This window comes from Dermacentor albipictus, chromosome 7 (genome assembly GCF_038994185.2).
Source record: "Dermacentor albipictus isolate Rhodes 1998 colony chromosome 7, USDA_Dalb.pri_finalv2, whole genome shotgun sequence".
NCBI classification, from domain to species: Eukaryota; Metazoa; Arthropoda; class Arachnida; order Ixodida; family Ixodidae; genus Dermacentor; species Dermacentor albipictus.
In genome coordinates this window covers 59,529,192-59,552,477 of record NC_091827.1, presented here as the reverse complement: position 1 = coordinate 59,552,477, position 23,286 = coordinate 59,529,192, and the positions used below count along the sequence as shown (strand labels likewise).

At 46.2% G+C, this 23,286-nt stretch overlaps 1 protein-coding gene across 3 annotated transcripts in view; it reads right to left on the bottom strand.

The window, feature by feature from the left end:
- Positions 1–1,370: 1,370 nt before the first annotated feature.
- Dhc64C (dynein heavy chain, cytoplasmic) overlaps positions 1,371–23,286 on the bottom strand; it is a 119,857-nt gene continuing 97,941 nt past the window's right edge. For all 3 annotated transcript variants that reach the window (XM_065445201.1, XM_065445202.1, XM_065445203.1), the window contains 15 exons: positions 22,323–22,417; positions 20,900–21,074; positions 20,142–20,381; positions 18,436–18,608; positions 17,463–17,700; positions 14,817–14,987; positions 13,306–13,407; positions 12,215–12,339; positions 11,620–11,723; positions 9,759–10,024; positions 6,603–6,699; positions 6,000–6,142; positions 5,437–5,547; positions 2,634–2,825; positions 1,371–1,938 (listed from right to left, as the gene is read on the bottom strand). In XM_065445201.1, coding sequence (XP_065301273.1) covers positions 1,801–1,938; positions 2,634–2,825; positions 5,437–5,547; positions 6,000–6,142; positions 6,603–6,699; positions 9,759–10,024; positions 11,620–11,723; positions 12,215–12,339; positions 13,306–13,407; positions 14,817–14,987; positions 17,463–17,700; positions 18,436–18,608; positions 20,142–20,381; positions 20,900–21,074; positions 22,323–22,417 — 2,370 coding nt within the window. In that variant the 3' untranslated portion in view covers positions 1,371–1,800. The remainder of the gene's footprint in view (positions 1,939–2,633; positions 2,826–5,436; positions 5,548–5,999; positions 6,143–6,602; positions 6,700–9,758; positions 10,025–11,619; positions 11,724–12,214; positions 12,340–13,305; positions 13,408–14,816; positions 14,988–17,462; positions 17,701–18,435; positions 18,609–20,141; positions 20,382–20,899; positions 21,075–22,322; positions 22,418–23,286) is intronic.

Here is a 23,286-nt window from a genome sequence, read left to right as displayed (position 1 = left end):
ACCTTTTTTCTTGTGCCAACTTGGGTCCCTAAGCGTGTGCCAGCTTGGTGTGTCCTGCTCTTCGGTGAACGTATTTGACGCCAACTTCGGTAAGTAGATTACCACGGAATAAAGCGATGTATTATGACAAAAAAAAAAATGCTCTCAATTTCTTCGATGCTCAGTGGAATCGGACCCATGCCGAACAGGAACCTTATGGCGACACCGACAGATGGCGCATAGTTTGCAGTGGAAAGGATAGTCGCCAGAAAAACTTGTTTCTTCTAGGGACTCTAGTGTGCAGCAGCAGTGCACGAAAGAGTTAATACGAGTCAGTACGGTAACCATGGCAGCGCAAGAGCTCGAGAGGAGCATGGCTGCATTATGACCAGGCGAATGTACCATTAGAACACATTCGAACATTTTTAACATGGGCAATGCTTTATTGCAAATAATTTCCATAACTACGTAGTAGCTTCCCCGTTCGATATACGAGCAGCAATAAAGCAGTCTAGATTAATAAAGTATTCTTTTGGAACTTTGTAATTTCATAAGACTGATTATTAGGCAAGAAAATGAATGCATTTTTTTTTAATTTCACACCAAAACCTCGGCGCAGTAACGTCGGTGTGTGCTCTTGCTAATTTCGGAATACTTCCTTTATCACAATTGGGACATGGTAGCTCTGCGGGCGTTCTCAAAATTAGCCAAATCAAGCCATCAGCCGATTTCGAATGCATTGCAGTCAATGTTTACCAATAAAAAATTAACGGCCGAGCAGACAGAGTCTAAATCTGCAATGCCCACACGGCAGACTTGTGCAGTCTTTGCTGGCTTGCGAAGCATCTTCTCTCAGTAGGAGCAGTTTTTCATTTGGTATTGTGGAGGTTGGTTTTTTTATGCAAGGTCAAACAGGTGTATTCCTTTAGTGTACTCCCTTTAACATCGTAGTAAAGAATATTAATCAGTTTCCATATATAAAAGCTTATATGTATAACACAGAAGTAGTGAGGTGCAACATGAATTTTTTTCAAATTTGACCCCTAAACAGATACTACACCACGAACAATAGTACATGTCATGGTAGGAATTTGCCTCGTCTTGAGGTGCACGTGGAAACAAAAAACAATTGTGTGCAGCCTTTAGAACTTATAAACTCGGTAAATACTTGGCCGAAAGATGCAATATTGTGGGAACATACAGAACTTGTACAGTGCAATAAAAACAAATTGTATAGAAAGTTCGTTTTATGGGTTATTTCTTGGCCACAATTATTTTCTGTATTTCTAAACAGGCTAATTTGCCACTTGTTTGAGATATCCGGTGATGCCTTCTACATGTAGTTCAAAATGTGACACTTGCTATGCAAAAAAAGGGACTGACAGCATAGCTCACTGTGTGATAAAATGTTTATTTCACCAGAAAGCGACAACAAAGTCCTCTTCAATGACGTCGTCCGTGCACTATACGAGCAACACCCGCAACAAAAATAGTATAGTAAAAATAAAACAAGCTGCCAAGGAGAGACCAGTCCCAACCTTCGAACGCAGCCACGACTGCCAAGTGCACCTCTAAAAACGAGGCCACATTCAACTCGTGCCTTCGATGAGGCGCCAATCACAAAAAAAAAGGCCAATATAAAAAGCTACACCACACCTCGATATGATATAGGACAGCACAAGGTCGAGCCATCACAGAATGTGAGTAAACAACGTTGCTGTGACTAGCTTTGCAGCTGTACGGAGTTTAGCTAGGTGTCGTGTGGTCTGGCACTGCACCCTGTAGGGTATAAACGATCAAGTCTGGGTTGCGACAAAGTCATCAGCCGAGCGTGGTCGAGCAGAGCAAAGCAACGCCTCGCTCGTAGAAACTGTGCGACTCCCGGGAGTCAGCCGCAGGAAGGTCGACGGTGAAGAGGAGCTCCGTGCGGCTGGAGTTGAGATACACCGGCAGCGTCACCTGTTGAAAGCGAGAAAAGTAGCACATGTAAGACAGGTACGCCTTTGACAAGCTTACAGTTCAGTTCAGGCTGCGATGTGCCAAAATAGCGGCGCTTTCAATATTCCAGGCACAGCAACAACTGATTTAATGGTTAACAGGAGGTGGCATTATGTGCTGTTGGGCTTTATGCTGTACAACTGAGATCAATGAAGCAGTGGCCCATCAACTTGTTTTCATTTCAGTCCTTGCCCCAGATTCATGTGCATTCATTCTCATTGCCCAAAAAGCCGATTAAAAATGGCAACACACAGTTTACATATTAGAAGAATGCAGTAAACATAGGTTTGCTTAAGCCAATGTGCAACTATGAGAGAATGGCAGCAGAACAAACGGCTACACACATAACTAGGTTCAGTTGTTTTATTAGACCGTTTTGCTTGGTTAGCACAAGTTACTGCTCTCATTGCAGTCTAGTGAAATCCCTTCTGTGCCAAGTTGATATTCTGTTCCAGGAGTTTCTTCCCCCCGTGCCAATTCCCACCACCTCCTCATTTCTTTTGCCAACACTGGTTGGTTTCGACTCTTGCTTTTCTTGCAAGGACCACACTGCCGAGGCCAATTAGCTAGTAGGCAGTTTCGATGATTCACGCTTGCATCATTCGTGAACAAGTTTGCCTTCCTAAGATGATGCCGCGTCACAGGGGAAAACTCACCATGGCCTGTCCAGCATCCTCCTCTTGGTACTTGACCCAACGGATGGTGGTCAGGGGCAGTTCGGTGAAGATGGTCGAGGTCAGGCTCAGCCGGCTCTGGACGCACTTGGCGCCCTGAAGCTTCAGGCCGGCCAGGGCAAAGCTGTACTCGTCCATGGGGGCGGGCTTCTCATCCACGTCAGACACCCGCACCTGCGTGCACACCGGAGCATTTGCGAGAATGTCAAAGAGGCAGTGCTTTCCAAAACACTGCTATTGGCAAAGTCAACTGTTAGCGGAGTTAGTGAGTAGTATTCCACGGAAAGTTAAAAAAAGAAAGCTCCAGAGGACCACTTCAAAGAAAGCTTTATGTGGAACCTAACACCGTAGTCTCTGGCTAACTAGTGACAACGATGAAGGTGGTGACAATGAAGACAACAGCCTGACAATCGCAACAGCACAATGACGATGACGGATGCACAATGCTGCGGTCAACTTCCGTTAATTCGACCCTGACTGGACCGACGAAACTGGCCTAATTATGCGATGGTTTGAACCAAACAAGATGTAGAAAAAGCAAAACACTGCAGATTCATTTTGTCGTATTTGCCAGATCCTAACACACCCCCGAATCAAACAGGCACCCGCTTTCTGTGTGTCCAAAGTCGAAAACTGAAGCAGAAATGGCATTAAAGCTCTCAAACAAACTAGAAATCTAACGTGCACCCAGTTTTTAACAATATAAATGGCCAAAGGTCTAATTATGTGTTGCACAATGGCAGCCTGCTTCCCAAGTCAACTTCGCCACTAGATTTTTGAAGTCAGCTTCGCCGCGATACAACCGTGTGATGCGGCAGAGGTTTTGGATCTGACTGCACTGCACAGGCAATTTACGGCTGAATGTTCTTGGAAAAAGAGGTACACACTAGAATTGGGTATATACTTGATTAATTTTTCTAAGCTACTGTTTTCACTTAAAAATCTTCCTGGGGTAGGCCAAAAATAGCCATTTTCGATGAGTGAAGGCATGTGTTTGACATGCTTACTGCGCGAAAAGCACTGCCGAGGAGGACACTGCAGCTAAGGGAGTCACCAACATTGGTCACCATTGGGGTTGGGCGCAGGCGCAATGAACACCTAAATTTGAATTGAAATAACGAATGTCTGGTCATACAGAAATGTAGGGGCGCCAGTCGAGACCTTTGGTCGGGACTAAATTAGCGGATGTCTACTATATTGAACCATGGGTGGGGACAAACACTTTTTTTCTTGATTATGACAATATGTGCAAGAAGTGTAGCGAAAGTTGAAGAAAACGCCCTTTAACAGCTATCCCTACCGAGTGAAAAATTAAGCGAGGAAGCACAGTGGACTTAGGCTCATCCAGTCCCTACTCTTGTTTCATTTTGTGCTTGTTTTTGTTTACTGCCACTGTATAAAAAACCGAAACCGAACGCTCCTGCTGATGCCAAGCAAAAGAAAGCATCACCTCTCATAAAAGCTAGGCCATGCAAAACAGGTTGCCGCTCCACCTTATTGCACATCAAATTGAGAGCAAACTTAGATTGTGCACTGTGGAATCTGATCACTGACCTATGCCACTGTGATTACAGTGCAGATTTTCTCATATCACAGCCGGTTTCCCTCGGGGAATCTAGTGTGGCAATGTGGGAAGTATCACAGTTGCTATCGTCCCACTTAAAGACAAGCTTTGCAAGATGGCAAAAGTGCGAGTTGTCTCGCTGCTCTTCTGGTTCATTGTGTGTGCGCCTTGTGGGCCTTCTCTGGCACTGTTGCCGTGATGAAGCGGCAGAATTCGCCTTTCGTTGTGAAGCTCGAAATCATAAATTGGGTCGAACCCGGTGAGAAGTCGGATGTCCCCACAGCGTACAAGATTTCGAGGAGCACTCTCAGCAGAATCAGGAAGAATGAGGGGGAGATCAGGGCTAAAGTGGCCAAACTCGCGACCCGGTGTCGTGGTGCCCGACGCGTACGCACGGCCGTGTACAAGTGGTTCACCCAAAATTGCTTCAGCCGTGCCGGCGTTCGCGTGCTAGGTGATGACTGTAAATTCTGATGAATGCGATGAAGCCGTTGCTGGTGTTGCCGAAGTTTGGAGCGAGCTGTCACAATTTCTGGAAGCGGTTGACGAATCAATGGTGGACGAGTTTGTGAGTGCAGATGATGGTGTCGCGACCACGAGAGAGCCTGAAAACGAAGACTATGTTGCCGACATTGTACCGAGTACGAGTGAAAGTGGGCACAATGAGGAAAGCAACGACGGTCGTTTGCCCACATCCTCCGAAGTGATTGGTGCACTCGCACTAATACGGTGCTTCTGTGTGAATGCGGAAGGTTGCGGCCTCAGCTGCTCCGACTCCTTAGACAATGTGGAGAAGTGCGTGCGTCACAGGCAGCGAAATTGCCCAAGCATAAGAAAATGCAGGAATATTTCAAGCTAAACTAAGCTAGTTTCTTCAATAAAGTGATTTCATAGATGGTATGTGCTTTTATGACATCCAATTATTTAGCAGGCTTATATCGAATTATCTTCTATATCGAACCGATAGGCCTTTTTTTGCAAGTTCTATACAGTCGGGTTCGATTGCATACTGAATAGTAGAAGTTCGACTGACAAATCGAATCATTCAAACATTCATTATTTGACTCAGAGTGTCAGAGTATTCACACAACCCGTTTTTTTCTCTTTACTAATCTTTTAAAAAAAAGTTACACATGCAAGAGAATATATTCATAATAACAAACATGCCCTTTTGTAGCACACAGAGATACGAAGAAGGCAAAAACTGCCAAGGAGGCTCACCTCGAGTGAGAGTTCTTCCAGGGACCAACCATTGGCCTGGGCCACATACTGGCGGGTGGCCGTGATGTAGGCTTCCGGGTTAAACAGGCCACCCAGCCAGATGTGCAGGGACTGCGTGGCACATAAGGACAGATGCAGTGATGACACAAAGGTAACGTCATACATTGTTTATTCCATGTTTAAGAAAATCACTTGGCAAAATGTCCCTCTGGTCTACGAGTCTCCTACATGTCCCAAAGTGCTTTCAACTGCCCTGAATTGCGCTATGCATGCCGCTTCAATCAGGACCATTACAACCACAGTCAAATAGTGATTAGCAGAACCTGATTTTGCAAATTTCCACACTGTGCTGATGAATCACGATCCCTTCAAGAGAATAAAACAAAGCTGCAGAGGTTATACAAGTTCGTTCTTTGCTTATGTTATTCATGGCTCGCTTGAGTCACCTAATAAGAATTTGCTAATGCAAGCAACACTACGATCAAATATGTCATTAAGACAATGCCAGAAGAAATGGCAAGGACATGTTTAGAAATAGAATGCAACTATGGCGGCACACTGACCTTGAGAGCGGCAGCCCCTCCCGAGGTGCAGGCCTGGGAGACCCTCTGCAGCTGCTTGATGCGGTCCGAGAAGTCCGTCACCCACTGGATGACAGTGCAACCGGGCGACACCGTGTACTTCTTCCAGTGGGATGGCAGCATGCCTGCATACACAAGATTCAGGGTCGGTGCGAGTTACGTTTCGCCGTACAAATATGCAAGCTTTCCCGTTTGCAAGTTTGTTTCTTGCTCTCCTAAGTCAACCAGAAACTACGAATAAGCATAGCCAAGCAGCAGCGTGCTCAAGAAAAGACGGAGGTAAGTAATGTGCCAAAAAAAAATGACGACACGTTTCGCCAATTTGTACAGTTTAGCTATGAATGAGTAATATCATCACACCCTACTTTCGGCTCCTCAAAGAAGTCCAAACTGCTAATTCAACAAGTTGGGACATCCAGCAAATAGCAGCAATATTAAAGCCCGGCAACAAGAAAGCAGAGAACACGAGAAAAAAAAGGGGGGGAATGATCACGCTTCTATGCCTTCCCTGTACGACTCATCAACATTGACATGCTCTGCGACACATTCAAAGAGCAATGCCCCTCTGGAAGGTGGTGTACCTACCCTTGGCAAGATCAGCAATCATGGTCCTATGGTAGTTAGTCTGGCGCCGCTCTCCCCGGCAAATGCGCACCATGTCTTCCAAGTCGGAGCGCACCACCTGAACACAAGGGGCAGCGAGGGTCAGAACCAGGCCAGGGAAGCTACGTATGCCTCCCATCGGTTGGGTCAAATCGCATCGCCATTATATGTGAGGCCTACAATTCTTTTGTACAGTATAAACAAAGCAGGACGCAGTCAAACTTTTTTTAAATCGTGAAGGTGCCAGGAATGTTACATATGAAGTAATAAACTTTCCCCCTAGGCAGCAAGGATTGCAGTATGCTAACAGCACACATATTGGAAACAGCAGCAATTTCAGTAAACAAAGGTTTAGCACTTTTGGTACCGAAAACTGCTAAGTTTGACTGACGAGAAAGGAACAACCCTGGTACCTGCAGAGATGGTGCGCAAGAAAGAAAATGCTGGTTCTCATACAAATGCGTCTTTGTGCAAGAACACTGTACAGAAAAATTATACAAAAAAGAATAAGCAGATTTGATGAACAGTGGGAATCAATGTTATGTGAAGCATATTGTGAGTAGCTGGTTCTCTAGCCTCGTCTGAGGTTTCTCAATGTGTTACCAGATGGAACCACATGTTTGTGTAAGGTGACATATGGTGACAATGGCGTAGTGTCAGCACAATGACAATGACAGACAAATCGATGGACTGACAACAATGCTTTGAGGACGATAGTGTAACATTTATGCCGGCAGCAATGGCATGACGACAGCAACAACAGACGATGAACCATTTTGACCTATTCCACTCAACCAAGGCTGTCCCGAAAGTAAACTGGGCCATTCCCGAAGGTGGTTCAATGCCACATAGCACTCTCGAGGCACTGGTTGCCATGAGGGAAGGAGACTGGCAAAGTAGTTGTTCAGCCATCACAAGCATGCTTCTGTTGCTTCTGACCCTACCAATGGGTCAATTTTTTTTATTGCTGTTAATTAGAAGAGTCCACGAATGAGGCGAGACGAGAATCTACCTCACCACCTACCAGTAGAAAAGTGCTTCGTAGGAGGTAAAAGAATGCTTTGCATTAAAAAGAAAAAAAAATGGCTGTGGCTTAGCTAAGGTTAAAGGGGTGGAGACATCAAAATTTTCGTTCATGCGTTTGTTGATTCAAACGTTGCGTCATGCTTCAGGGAGCACGATACACACAGCGGGATTCATATATATCCGATAAATAATTTAATAATAGCATTATTATACCGTGCGATTTCGGTTTCGGTTTCTGGGCTCCTGGTGATGCTATGACGTCACAGAGGAGGAAACGCAACATGGCTTGGTCACGTGGGCCACAAAAAATAGTGACGTAAAACTATGCTGCGTCGTCTGCTCGCGCATACGCGGGCTCTGCCAGAGGTAAACAATTGGCGATTCGAAGTGCATGTCGTGATTATTATAATTATTGCGAAAAGCGACAACAACGGTAAGGAAATATTGCGGCTTGTGGGAGTCGGTGATTCATTCCGAAGCGCCGTAAGCGTTAGCTTCGAAGTGAACCGGAAAAGGCCTAGCCACGATATCGGCGGCGCCGAACGATCAGAGGCGGTGAAGCTGCCGTCGGTGCACAGAGTGACCACTCCTCGGAAGCTGATTGGCCGCTTCGCCGTACGGCTGCCGCACAAATGGGTACCGGGCCCGTGCTCTCTACAGATAGGAAATCTGGCCGTTCGGGAGCAAAACCGCCGTCGCACGGGGGCCCGCGAATGGCAAACGGCGTGCGGCGAGTTTCCGTGCCGGTAACGTGGACGGGCCTTCACATTGAGAAAGGCCAAGCGAAGGAGAGACCGCTCCGAGCTGCCGAACTATGCGACTATGCGAGGAGAGAAGCGGACAACACGAACGCCGCATATCCTGGTCCCTTTCGGAGTCGGCCGGCTACTGTTGTACACTCAAACGTGCAAAGGCCCGTCGGCACGGCAACTCGCCGCACGCAGTTTGCCATTCGCGGGCCGCCGTGCGGCGTTCGTGTTGTCCACTTCTCTCCTCCTGTGTCTATGTCTGCACGCCTTACCCCTTCTTTGCATTAAGAAAGGATTTCTATATGCCTGTAGCTCGGTCATAGTGGAGGTTATGCTCGGTCGCTCGGCTCAGCAGGCTCCGTAATCGGCATTTCATCGCTACTCATCATACGTCACGTTTTTGTGCTGGTGTGCTATGACGTCAATATTTTCGTTCCTCCTCTGTGACGTAGTAGCTGCCGCGCTAGCGATGGGTCTCGACTACGAGAAGGAGTTTTTAATGACTTTTTGGAGCTGAATTAAAATTATTTTGAAATGTTTGCAGCGTCCGATACCTCGTTCTGGGTGTCCTTGCATACGAAAGCAGCCTGCAACATGCTTTTTATAGCCTCAAAATTTGGTGTCCCAACCCCTTTAAGCCCAGGATGCGAAGCATACTAGCCTTTATTTTAGTTGTTGAACCACTGTTTAGCCTGGTGAACTGCTGTTGCTTGGCTATATTTGGTTCGGCTAGACGAAGAAACAACTCATGCAGGCGAGCGCACGAGCTGAGACCCAGCTATGTAGCTACGCGGCCGCAAGCGAGCGCACGAGTTGAGCCTCCGCTTTTGCAGCTGTTATGACGTCATATGGTAGATACGCGGCCGCGTGGTTGTGCGGCTAGTATGCTTCGCATAATAGAAGCAACTTAATAACAAACATAGCAAACTTAAAAGAGAATAGACCCGCATATGAGACGCGCAGCAATGAACAATGGCTCATACTCTCAATGGTAGCTACGCGGCCGCGCACGGCACCGCAAGGAAGAGCGTGGTTGTGCGGCTAGTATGCTTCGCATAAAAAGCATGTGAACTATTGCTGCACAAAACTCAAGTGCCGACAAGCTAGCCATAAATTTCAAGGCACCTTCGGTTTCGAGGATTTGGCTGCACCTTCAGGAGTTCCGTCACTTTTGCCCCTAATTTTTGTCCCTAAGGTGTCGCACCGCACTTGCGCAACACGAACTTGCACTGCGCCATGCACGGCACTCTCGAGAGCTGTTGAGAAAGCGACGCCAGGTCGAAGAGACCGTTCCTTCGAAAGCTGTCCTAACAAACAGACAAAGGGCGACCCCTGGGCCCAGAAGCAAGCCTCATGCCCGCACCTTGAGCAGCTTGGAGCTCACGTTGACCTCCCGCTCAAGGCACCGGTAGAGCGGGTCGCCGATGTTGTCCTTGGTGCGGCGCAAGCTCTGCAGGCTGGGCGGGAGCAGCCGCAGCCAGGTGGAGCCCGACTGCTGCAGGGTGGCCATCCAGGCAGGTCGGCCGTCGCCCGGCACGGCCCTCTCGCCCTCCTCGGCCGCCACGTAGGCCGGCTCGTCATCGTCCTCCAGCAGCTGCATCTTGAGCAGCTTCGCAATCAGGTCGCTCCCTGGGTGGGAGGAAGGGGACAGAGATCATCACGTCAGTCAGTGTCCTCAATCTACTTGCATTTGATTTCACAGGTATACAGTATAACCTCAATCATACGTCCCAGAAAAAAAAAAGTGAGAAAAAACATACTACAACTGAGAAAACACACAATCGGAAGTTACTAACGAATTGACAGACTCAACTGTAGTTGACATCTATGCAATGCGAAGCATTGAGAGATACAGCACGAGATGCCCACGCGAGCCGAGCTGGTAGGGCTCTAGCTGCCCAGAAACGCGAGCTGTCATATTTACGGCTTCGGCAAGCTTACGTTTGTGCTCCTCGAATTCCGTCTGGGTCTGCAGTTTCTGTGCACAGGGCATTTTAGTGGGACGTTTTGATGTGCCCACTCAGTGCGAGTCGTGGCACAAACACGGAGGCGCGTCGAGCCAATAGGGCCTACGCGACCCAAGACGCACATTGTCGTTTTGCTACTGTATAGCGTTTTGAGACTGCAACTAGAGATATACTAAATGAAATCGAGCTGGTGCGCAATACAAGAACACAATGCCTACAATGCCACTAGAACAATACATGCTGCTCCCCTTGCGCTGCATGCAGCAGGGACCAGCAGTGCATTTGACTGATCGCCTATTAAAAGCGTGCAGTACACTTCCAATGGCACCATAACCCACGAACTGTGAAACAGATAAGTGAAGATGCTTATCACAATAGGGTTGGCGGCAATAGCTGTGAATACGATGCGCGATGACCCGAGAGGTTTGCCGATACTTGCATAAGAAACTTCGTGCGCACCGGTATTTTCACACGAGACGGCCAGGCCAGTATTGAGAAGCTGCTGCAGCAGGCACCTTACTATTTTTTCTAGTGGACATCTCACGCCTGTTGTCGTTTACATGAAATCTAGTGGCCAGAACATGCACCACACGATCGCAGTTTGGCGATCTACCGAAGGTTGGTGCCAAAAGATTTTGTTTTCCGGGAACGTACGAACTGGTAAAAAATTAGTGTAATCATATTGGGTCGTTCTTTGTGTTCTCGATCTCAAACGCTGGCACTGGGAAATCGTACGTAATGGAATCGTATCAACGAGGTTCGACTGTAAGTAGTGCTTCACAAAAACATGTCTTCTACTGTTAAGGCTCTAAGAATGATAAATCATGGAGCTGACACAGATATGTTCAGCAACTAGTGCGTGCGCACTGTACAGTAAAATTCACTCAACATTGCTGATAAAAATGGAAATATAATTGTTACAGTTGTGAAACAATGTATCATGGCGGATTTCACACATTGTGAATATACAACAGTGTAAACAACATATTCCAGTGCTATGACATTACTTCAACATTGTCAAGTATAAGCATGTGCAATCAGACATCGTTTTTCCTACCAGATGTTATCCTTAATGAAAAATTTCACTGCATGCTGTGCTCCTTGCTGTCATGGTAAATAAAGTGTCAACAAATTTCTTTTTTAATGTACAGTAATTATAACCTACCCAGCAGCTACTACATGCTAGATAGGAACTTGTATTGTAGCTAACTTGGCCTAAACTGAATCTGCTGAACATAAAGTTAGCACGCATTTTACCTCTGTTGGTGAGTAACACCTTCTCTGCATTGTTTGGCAGTCCGAGCCAGGATGGCGTCTGCCGCTCAGTCAGCGACTCTACCCAGTGCAGGAACTGGTCCCGCCTGCAAGCAAAACAGGAGGCAATTGCCGTACGAGTGCAGAGGAAAAATAACAAGCCAATGAAATCCAACGGCTTGGCTTTATCACAAAACACAGTTGTTTATCACAAGAGAAACATATTTTGCAAATCAAAGTGGAAGCTAAGGGGCTACGAGGTACTTTGCTATGACACATGAAGCTGTGGCTTTGGCTTCTCATGTAGGGAACTATTAAAAAGGAAGCAAACTGCTTGAACTCAGTCATGTCTAGATGTGCTTGTTTTTACAGAACATACTGTTAGTGCTAAAATAACACAAGTCAGAATTACATGAGGCCATGCTAGCACTATCTAACTTCAGTACGAAGTTTATTTGTTTGGATTGCTGGCTTGTTTCAGAGATCTACTTGGCATGTGCAGGAACATTTGCTTGTTGAAATACATGCGAAGAAGCTATTCTATAAGCAGGATTCTGCAGAAAGATGAAAAAAAAAAAAGAAAGGCGGAACAACACACCTTATTCCCTCCGGGCTGGCGATACCCTTGTCAAGGGTGTCTCCAGCGTTGGGCTCAATGAGCATGAAGTCGGGCTCAAAGCTCTTGGCTGTGAACAGCTTGCTCAGGAATGAGTTCAGCAAACGCTGCAGCAAAAATGTGCGAGCCAAATTAGCGGACTTGCACGCAAAACAGGAGAGTGCAGGCAATGGATGTCTGAATGGCTGCTGAAAGTTTCGAAGTGTTGCCCATCAAAGAATTGCCTCAAGAGAGCAATCTGTCTTCAGTTGTGAACGACTTGGTAATGATCTGTCAAATTCCCCACCCACGAAAACGGGCACAACTGAGCAACATTTGGGACTCGGGCCTTTTTCAGGTCCACGTGCGAGTTCAAGCTGGTGGCAGACGGAAACTACAAAATCCCCCAAAATATGGCTGGGACACTCGCAAAGGCAGGTGTTACTTATAGTAGACACTAGGTCATTTAAACTGGGTTCTTGTATATTGGTTCTTGAATTTTCATTACTGAATCCCCAAAAGATATTATGAGGCCCAAAATGCATAAATATTCGTTACTGTAAAATTTTTGAAAGTAGATTTCTCCAACCCTGACATTTGTCTAGCTGCTCCTGAACTGTGTGCTATAGGCATATCAGTGAGACTGTTATGGCACTGGCCAAAGACTTAGCCAAGAGGACCAGAGGCCTTGCAACTCATCATCACATGAACATCGCATCATCACACAAGGCCAACTTCATTCACCCACTTGCAATGCGAAGCCACAGATGGATAATGCCAGCATGCAGAACACGCAACTGCACAAGATAGCCTTTCTTTAACACAGAATTAATTTCATTGCCGTCCATTAAAAAAACATTCTCTATAACAATGCTCTATTGCCACAAATGTAGAATCGTGAAGAAATTATTTCGTTCTGCACAATACTGCAAGGATATTGATCACAGCTGTAACGCCAGGAGAAAGTTCTACAAAGAGACAAACAGCCCTTGCCCGACAATTTCACCAGCCCTTCACCGGCATTGCAAGCAAGACCAGCAACTGGTGGTGCCAGGAGGCACCAATGCTGACCAAAAGCTTCCGCCGCCACACACCTGGTCGAAGTCGTTGTCGATCTTGCCTCCGTAGATGCACTGGCCAAAGAGGATGCGCAGCGCGTTCCAGGGAACCTTCTCTGGTGGCAAGTTGGTGCGTCCCTGTCAAGAGTCGACAAAAACACAGACGGTCGCAAACAAACAAACAGGAATAACTAGTACTATGCAAGATTCGTACAGGTTTCAGAGACAAAATTCAAGGGTATTCAAGGACTTTCAAAGCCCTATCAAACTTTGCTTTTGCAGATATGTAGACTGGCCTCCCATGTAGAAATTTTAAACTATAAAGTTTCCAAAACACTATAGATAGCTTTATTGCACTAGAGACAAAAAATTTATGTTGGAAATGTGCAGCCTTGATCACTTCCAAGCTGCTAACATTATCTTCCTGATGAGGTGCGAATAAAGCAACGTAAACATGGCAGGGGAACAACCAGCACCTTACTCCCTTACTCTCGCACATCGTGGGCGTTTTCCCTTTCTGCAGAAGTCACTGTACGAAGCACAGTGCACTCACACCGGGTTAAAATCTTTATACAGTACCATTGTATCTAAGAAGGGAAGTTTACAAAGTCCACGCTGATCCGCCATAAAAAGCGGGTCACATAATCCTAGATTGTACTCCAGATATTTGAGGATTTTCAGGGGAAAGAAAAAGAATTCTCAAGTAATTTTCGATTTCAAGGGTTTTCAAGCATTGCAAGGAACTGTATGCACCCCGCCATGCGACGTAAGGTTCTAAGCCGAGTTGGAGACAATGAAACGGCACGTTGCCTGCTCTGTTCAACCATGTTGCTGTAGGAATGATGCCTCACAAAAACATGCCTGACTGAGTTTCCAAAATTTATCTGCTATCCACGTACTGCCGATGTAGAAGCGTAAGTAGATGACATTTGCGTCACCGCCTGAAGGAGGCAGAATACAGCGATGGTCGCCTGGCGTAAAGTAAATGTTGAGGCGAAACGCCGCAGCTTGAGAGAAGGGCAATGTTTAACCACTCGTACCTCTTTAACTATAATGCGTTGTCACAAAACACTTGCGAGAAAGCACTCCTTGAGAGATACCCTCTATGTCTATGCGTACAACGAAAAAGCGTCTCGAGGGCTCTTTAAAATTATGGAGTTTGTCACTTCTAGAAACAGCACAGTAGTTATGAGTAACACTCTAGTGGAGTACTCCGCATTAATATTGACCACGTACTTGGCAGCAGAACGCCATAACCATTGAGCTGCCCTGGTTGGCATTTAGTGCCTTGCCAAGTTTCCAATATGCGCAGCAACCAAATTTCAGACGTGCCTCAAGCTGCACTCGAAACACATTTGCATATGTAACCATAAAGGTATCAGCATAGAACACAGGCAGCTAGCTGCCAGGTGGCCAGCAAGTTTGCATCTACAAAGACCTGTACGCCGCCAGGCAGGAAATTTGCTCCTTTCAGCAAATGCACTATCCCTCCAAATCCTCAAGGGATGCCACCACATTCATTTGATGCTCGGGACCAGGTGACCCACCATGGCGATGGTGTCAATCCAGGTGTCCAGGGTGTCGCAGGCCACTCTCAGGTCGGACTCGTTGAACTCGTAGTGTTTGGCCCAGCCGAGGGGGACGTAGCGCAGTCGCTCTTGGACAATGGCGTGGAACCAGGCGAGGAGGAAGTAGAGACGGGCCCTCTCACCAGGGGCCTGCAGGGAAGGGTGCAGGCAGAGGAACACTCACGATGATGCAGAAGCGACCAATTGCACAGGTGGAAGTTGAAGAATGGAGCGTCATCAGAAATGCAGTAGAACCTTGATATAACTAACATGTATATAACAAACTATTGGACATACATAATGAAATGAACATGAAATTCGTGGATTTTCTTGCTGATGTCACTGAGTATGCTCATGACGAATATGGTGTATGAGGAAAGTATCTAGTGTCAGATGTAACTTTATTATAATGAGACACAAGGCAACAGTAGCAAACTGGGCAAGTTGGACTGGTTCGTTGTGAAAAGTGCGCATAAAATGAGAAACAAGATGAAGGTCTGGTCCCTCGAACGAGAAACAGTGCATGTGCCTTCCCTCTTTTACTTGTCCCTTGCTCTATGCCCATTTTTCATAACGAACCATGATAACGAAATTATAAAAAAAGGCAGCTTGTAGACAGGCACGTGAAGCAGCAAGAAAACAAAACGACAGGAAAAATTTCGCAGAGTGTCCGCTCATGTCTGATCACAAGAAGGGTGTTAAAGGGAAAAAAATTAAGTGCTGAAGGCAGCTGATATCAGAGTTGAGCTTGACTTCCCAACCTCGGAATATGCAAAATGCTTTGGTGAAAGTCTATAAATACAGTCAAACCCCGTTACAACGAACACCACATTAACGAACATTTCAGATTAACGAACTTTTATGAAATCCCGTGCCGACTGCTTATAGTTTCAATGTAAAAATATTTCACTACTACGAACTTCAGAATAACGAACATTTCAGAATAACGATCGTTATTTAATTTCCGTGTCATCTTAACAACACCTCAGTACTACGAACTCATATCCCGAAATGCGAGGATTCTTAGATTTCCGTGTATCCGTCACGGCAGTCGGAGCTCTAAGCTAGCAGACGACGCAGCGCGAAGAGCGGGCCGCCTTGCAACTTGCTTCCCGCAAAAACCTGAGATGGCGCGGAAGGAGAAAGATGCGGGCGGAGACTTTTTTTTTTTTTCCCTTCTCCGTTGCGGAGGCAACGACGCACCAGGTTTTGTGAGTGGAGAGGCGGGGAGCATGGGCTCGTAAAACCTGAGACGGTGCGGCAGAAGAAAAAAAAAAGTAGTAAATAACGCTGAAGTGGGCCTTTTTTTTTTTTCCTGTTGCGGAGGTGACGACGCATCACGTTTTTCTTGCTTGTTTTCTCAGTTGTTCGCGCGCTGTCACCCGTATCAGGCCTGTCCATCTTGTTTTTCTTCTGGTTATATTATTGTGTTAGAAGTGCGTGCCGGCGTTCGCGTTGCCATGAGCTCAACAACTCTAAGCACGGCGAAGAAGCGAAAGCAGTTTTCTTTGAGCGAGAGAGTAGAGATTTTTCGCGAGATAGAAGACGGGAAGAAACAAACCGTCGTGGCTAAAGAACGTGGAGTGGTGCGGTCGACGATCGCCACGATTCTCAAAGATAAGGAGAAAATCTTTAAGCACCAGCAAGAATCTTGCTGCACGTTACGGCAGCACCCGAAGACCGCGACGAGTCCGTGTCGGCCACAGATGCGTTGGACCGCTTGCGAAAACTCCGCATATTTATAGCCAAACGCGGCACAGCGGCCGAAGGCGTGCATAAGAATGCGGACGGTGTGGAATCGTTCGTGCTGCAGAGTCTGTGCTGCACCCGTCAGAAGACGATCACAGACTATTTCAAATAAATGTGCCTTGTCTAACGATCACGTGTGCATTGTGTGAGAAACGAGTTCAAGGAGGTACCGTTTCAAAGGTAGGACGCTTGCGTTACTGAAATGCTATTGTTATGGCTAATTTTTGGGCTTTCACTATAACGACCTTTCAGAATAGCGAACATTTTCCCGCGGTCCCCTGAAGTTCGTTGTACCGAGATTTCACTGTAGTACTAAATTTGGTGAAATACTGAAATAATAAAAACTAAATACTAAAATTTGATTACTCAACATATTTACTGTTTATTAAAGCTTCACAGCCTTTCTTTCTGTAGGGATGCTGCGGACAGACACTTCGCTGTGAAGTCGCAGCAAAAGGTTACCTGCACCACAGACAAATGCAAATGTTTGCGATGTTCATTCATAAAATAATCACTTAATGGCAGCTTAAATTTTTATTGCCGTAAGTTAGTGTCACTGCTGTAGGTATATGTTTGAATAATCGACCTTAGCTATAAACCCGGCTCTGAAAAAAGAATGAGAAACTAAACTCACTGGTGTCAATATAATCATCGCAAACAAGCTCTAGAAAAATCGGCCACTACTACATTTCAATTGTAACGGTTAGCATATACGGATAAGCAGTGGATTGTGTTGATTGACGACGCTGCCCTGGTTTTTCTTTCCCGCTGTTTGCAAGGGAACCGAACAGGTGTGACTGTATATTGTATCTTTCCAATGCATTGTATTTAAAGAATAATAAACTGGAACTGAAACTGAAAGCAACCGCCCCGCACCTTCATCATGCGCTGGGCAGGCACGGTGGAGAAGGTGCGCAGGAGGTTGGCCCGGATGCCCGGAGGGGGCTCGAAGAGGAACACCCGTCCCGCCCTCAGCAGGTTGACGGGCACCTTGGGGTGCACCTCGAGGGTGAGGAAGAGGCGGAAGGCAGGGTGCGGCTGCAGGGCGTGCAGCTTCTTCTCGAGCTGCACCAGCCACTGCGGGGCCAGGTGCACGTTCTTCAACATCACCCACCTGCGGTCACGCACACAAAACACCATGGCCCCTGTTTTAGAAAGTTGCACGGCGGTGCGTGCCCACCTCTCACGATCAGCACAGCTTGGCAATGTAACAGTATTATCAGACTGCAAATTTTCATGCCTTGGTGGCACCTTACTCGTACCATGTCATGTTTCCGTTTTTGTTGTTTTTTCTGCCGTCTTTCTGCCTGCATATCACCTGTCTATAAATTCCAATGCTTTGAACAAACAAGTTTCAGTAAAAAAGAAAAATAACACTCGTCTTGTGCCAATCTTTGGGCACCTTTGTTTGCGCTTTAAACCATGAATACCAACAAATTAGTCCAGCTGACAACTCTTGCAGTTCGACAGCCACTGCCCACTAACCCTAATTCCCACACACGTCTCGTGCGAAATTGGCACGTCTTCCATGTGCCTGAGTCATGGCTAGTTCCACTGGTCATGTTGGATGAGCCACCTGGACCTTCCAAGTGAGCGCTTCCATCACGGTCATATTTTGCCATGAAATCTGCCAGAGGAACAACGCTTTCCACTAGACCTGTAGTAGAAGCTAATTAAACAAGAGATAATCTGGTCACCTTCGAGAAACAGTACACTAAATGTCAGCCCAACATACAACATCACCGACAAAATCGGACCACATTACTGCATCGAGGCCTATCGCAAATGACAGTCATGCCTCCAGAATGTCCTCCTAATCAACGATAGAGCAACGGCCTCAGCAACGCACCGTCCGTTCTTGGAGGCAGCATTGATGGCCTTCTCAGCTTGGCTGAAGCCCTCGGCTGAACCCATGGCCAGGGAGGTGATGTTGCGGCCCAGCTCGGCGGCCAGGTCGTCCACTCGGCCACTTGCATCGTAACCGGGCACCGAGCACATCAGGATCGGGGTGCCTGCCTTCACCTGCACGGGCAGTCGAGCACACGGTCAGGTCCCATTCGGGGAAAATTTGAACGACTGTCTCAGGCTTGTTACCTTAACACTTTCCCTACCATGGATGCGTTTTCTGTAGGTTACGGCAGATATCTTGATTTTCTGAAGGAACTACTGCACTCAATAGATAAACAAAACAACACAAACAAAAAGCAGAATGAATGCTCTTTTTATGCATAAGTTTTATTAACGAGATGTATGTCAAAAATAAATTGCGAGAATCAAGATTGTGAAATAAAATTGAATACAGTTTGTAAAGACATGCTTGCATCTACTAAGAAAAAAATGTAACAAAAATTATGATATACAAATTGTACTGCGATCTAATAGGCACTATCTCTGAAAACAATCAACATTTTTAATTGAACAGGTATTCGACTACAAAAATTTAACTGCACGCATTACAGTTGGGCGTGAGAAGCTGCGGCCGTCGATGTTCCAGGCTGGTTTGCGTTGTCATCGCTCTCAGAGTAAGTCTTAGGAAAAGGCAGCATCCTCAGACTTCTGCTGCTTCATGCACTGATAAATTAAGGCGGGGACGCAGCGAAAGTGCGCGTCCCGCTACTGGAGGCAGCAATTTTTGCTTTTTACTTTGACAATTGCGAAACTTCAGAGCGCAATAAAAAATTACCGCCCGACGGGAAAAAAAGTGAACTGCTTAGAAAACAAAAATATAGTTCTTTTTCTTCACATGCGAGAGCACAGCGTCTCCATGAGCAGTGCACAAGGTTTCAAAAGCAGTACTGCAAACCATTGATAGCAGGCTAATGATGCCCAATAGGCATGGTAGGGAAAGAGTTAACTGGACCATCTTTCAGTAACTGCAGCACATGGACAAACTACATGCAAACAAACAATGATTAACTACAACAGTACCAATACCGTCATTAACTGCATATTCTAAGTTATAGCATCACTGATGCCTAGTCCTTGTGATGCTAAAAGCACGTTCATTATGTTTACCCACAAATTTTTCGGGCTACCTCTAATTCTAGAGGTCCTGAGAAAAAAATAGGGGTCTTGTACATAATAGTGCTACAGTAATTTTATTCAACACAGATGGAGAGCTAAATCACGCTACTTCATTGAGGTGACAAACACCACAAAAATTTTTGAGGTCGTGGTTCTTTGCCAGTAACGAGAAGCAGCAGCTGCTGTATTGGTGTGTTAAGCTCTGAAACACATCCCAAGATCTCTGGTGTCATTTATTGGAAACTTTACGTACTCATCCATGTAACTTGATAGAAGCCCTTTGTTAAGTTATGTTGGCGCTCAAGGAAGCGGACAAAGACGGGCACAAAATACATTCTACGATGCACTGCAACCATTACACATTTTGCACACAAGGCACAATGCAGCTACAACAAATAATGTCAAGGATCGTGCAATGCTGATGCTACAATATGTTTCTAGTTCTCGAGCATCTCCAAACTGAAACATACAGCTCCCTGCAACCACGAGAGGCAATCAAAACACAGCTGCAGGCTCCTATGCAATGCTAACCTCGTTGTCAACAACAGCGGCCAGATCGAGCTCGGTCTCGGAGGCGGAGGTGAAGTCGTCGCCGAGCACAGCTGTCACCACCTGGTGGCCCTGGGCGATGACACGGTCTGGACGGAAGGCCTGGATCACCAGAAGCTGGTGCATAGCCTGCCCCACGGGTGTCAGGGGCCGCGAGCCCTCCTCCCACAGGACGGGCACGTCCCGCTCTGGGGCATTGCTCTCTGCCCAGCCTGTGAAGTCCTGCAGTCGAGGACAGTTGGCCAGTAAAGGCTTGCGCATACGACCAAATGGTTTCGCAAAGAGAAACACTACACCTTACAAAAATTTGGTGCTAGGGTCAGTGGGAACTAGAAACAAGCAATATGAGAAAGAAATAGGGCAGCGGTCAGGTCTAACACTACATACAAAGGTCTGCCTGCCACACTGTTACAGTTAGTCCTGAATATGCAGTGACCAGGTCAAATGTGTTCCTTACCTGTGCAACAGCACCAAGCGACATGTCAAAGTAGCTGTTCAAGAATTTCAGACTATAATGTAGAATTAGAACAGTAGAACTACTACAATTTGTTTAAATAACCTTTAGACAGCTGTGTGGCAATTCAATCCCTCCCCGTATGAATAAGTGCTCAAACAAAGACGGATGGCTGACTCCTTAATTCCAGCTGAAAGAATGACAGTGTCACATTAGCCTACCATGTATAGTAGCAAATGTTAGAAGCCGTTGACCTCAGATATGTACACACACGGACAAAGCTTACCGGATGCTCGTCCAGGCGTTGCTGGAGGCTGCGGAACGCAGGGAGCCTCGACAGAGCGGTGGCGCCCTCTAACTGGTCAGGAGACAGACCAGCAACATGGATGGTTGGTTGCCCTGGCAGGATGCCCTCCTTGCCACGAAGCAGGTGGTTCAGCTCATGCTCAAAGTTTGTTTCTCTGAGCACAGCACACAGGTGCACACAATTAGCCTTCGAGCGTCAACAATTTTGCACTTCAAAATGTGTCAAACTTCGCCGCGAGGTGCCTGAACTATGCAGGAAAGCCAACCTCTTGATGGCAGAATGCATGGGCCTGCAATACTACAGTCGACTCACGTTAGAATGGACCCTGATAATCCGACAAAAAAGTGTTTTATCCGAAGCCCGTAATATCCGAGACGCCTCACTTCCGCAAGTTTCGTCATGATGTCTAAAAACTTTATTGCAAAGAGTGAGAGACAAACGTCAAAGGAAAAAAAAAACAGACAGACAACAAACTCGCAGTTTTACCCGAAAGGTGATGCATCGATTGCAATAGAAAATTAAGCAAGATAAGAACGGCAGCAGCAGCATCGAGCGAATTGACCTTCGTGCTGTCACTCGCTTCAATGCGAACTAAGCGTTGAAAGCACAGCGCATACGAAGCTACTAGTACTGGGTGCACTTCGTTCACATCGAAGATCACTCAAAATATGGTGCTTGTACGGCCGCACCGTTAACAGCAGCCTACTTTCCTTCCTCCCTCGTGCGCAAGATATCGAGCCGCGATCGTCAGCTGACCCTCGCAAGTCAGCTGCCAGCCCGTGCCGACATGGCAAAAGTCCGTTGTTTTATACGGCCGATTTTGACCAAAATTGCCCCTCAATTCGTCAGCTGTAGCCGATAGTCCGTTGTAGTGCGGTCCACTAAAAGCAAACTTTGTTGCATTAATAAAATAGGTAGAACAAACTAAGACTGAAATATGGTCTGTTATATCCGAAAGCCTGTTATACGCAGGTCTGTTGTAACGAGCGTAGACTGTACTGTGAGCACCATTGCGCGAACAAGCATCACAGTAAAGGACCATCGCTCATGGTATGCTCAGAGAACCCCATTCTGAGCTCACGAATATAGCTGCATTATGCATAGTTAGCTTGCATTATAACTGTAATATTATTGTTTATTTCAAAGTTACCGAAGTTCCTGTTCCTGTTGCATCACATTTATGTAGACACTGTATTCGAGTGAGGCACAATAATAAAAAAAAAAGTTCAATGCCAATTCAAGTACTGTAGCATACACAACATGATACTTCATACTTGCAAATGCCAACTTGCGTAAGCTCATCAATAAATGTGCGCTAGTGCAAATAAGAACACAAATCACAGAAAATACCGCTAAATTACCCATCTTCAAATTTTAACGCAGAAAAGTGATGGGTACTCACTGAGAGAATCCCCTGAGGTGGATTCGACAGAGGAGAAGGGCAAAGACCAGCTTGTCTTCATGAAGCATGCCCCTGGTAACCCTGGTGTACACCACCTACGATGGGACACGGGTGTCAAGAGCGCACCCAACACTCCCACTAAAGCAAGTGGCTGTCACAATATATTAGAAATATTGCGGTGCTGCGTGTTCCCAAGGAGCCTCCCAAACGTACAGAGTGAACCAAGAGTAAGAGAAATGGTAAATATTCCATCATTTGAAAACCACAGATATTAACATGATGTGCCTTTAAGTGAATGCACAGAAAGAACATGAAAATGTCTTTAATTTTAATTTTAATGCCTGAATAACGGCATTTGTCACTGACAGGCACCAGTGTACTGCCAACTAAAGCGGAACCCACTGGTGGAAAATGCAGCTATTCTTTCAAGAATTTCATTGTTACTAAAAAATAATCCATTGTCTTTCTGTGCATTTCTGTGAAAACTGCATTGTGCTACTGTCTATACATTTCGAATGATCAAATGTTTTCGCTGTTACGGTACTTTTGGATCACCCTGTACATCTTTAAGTGTGCAAATCTCACTGATGTCACCAACATGACAAGTTGAGCCAACGTCAGTTCTGTTTTCATGACATCCCACTCTGTCACGAGTACAATCTGTCACAAGCATGGATCAAGAGTGATCCACTCTGTCGACAGAAGGAGCAGCGAGTCAGCTACGACGCTCCTAGCACACCAAGATAGATTGCTGCAAGTTGAGCTGTTCTCTTAAGAACATTAAGAAGCATGGAAAGGAAAAGGATCCCTGCTTTAATGCTATGCAATGTCAATGGTCACTCAGGACCTACGTACTCCGAGCTCACTACATACACGCAGCTAAAATGCAGCTATTGGTTATGGTGCATGGAATTTAGCACAAGACACTACAGCAGATGGCCCGCAACCGTTTATCTTTCCTGCT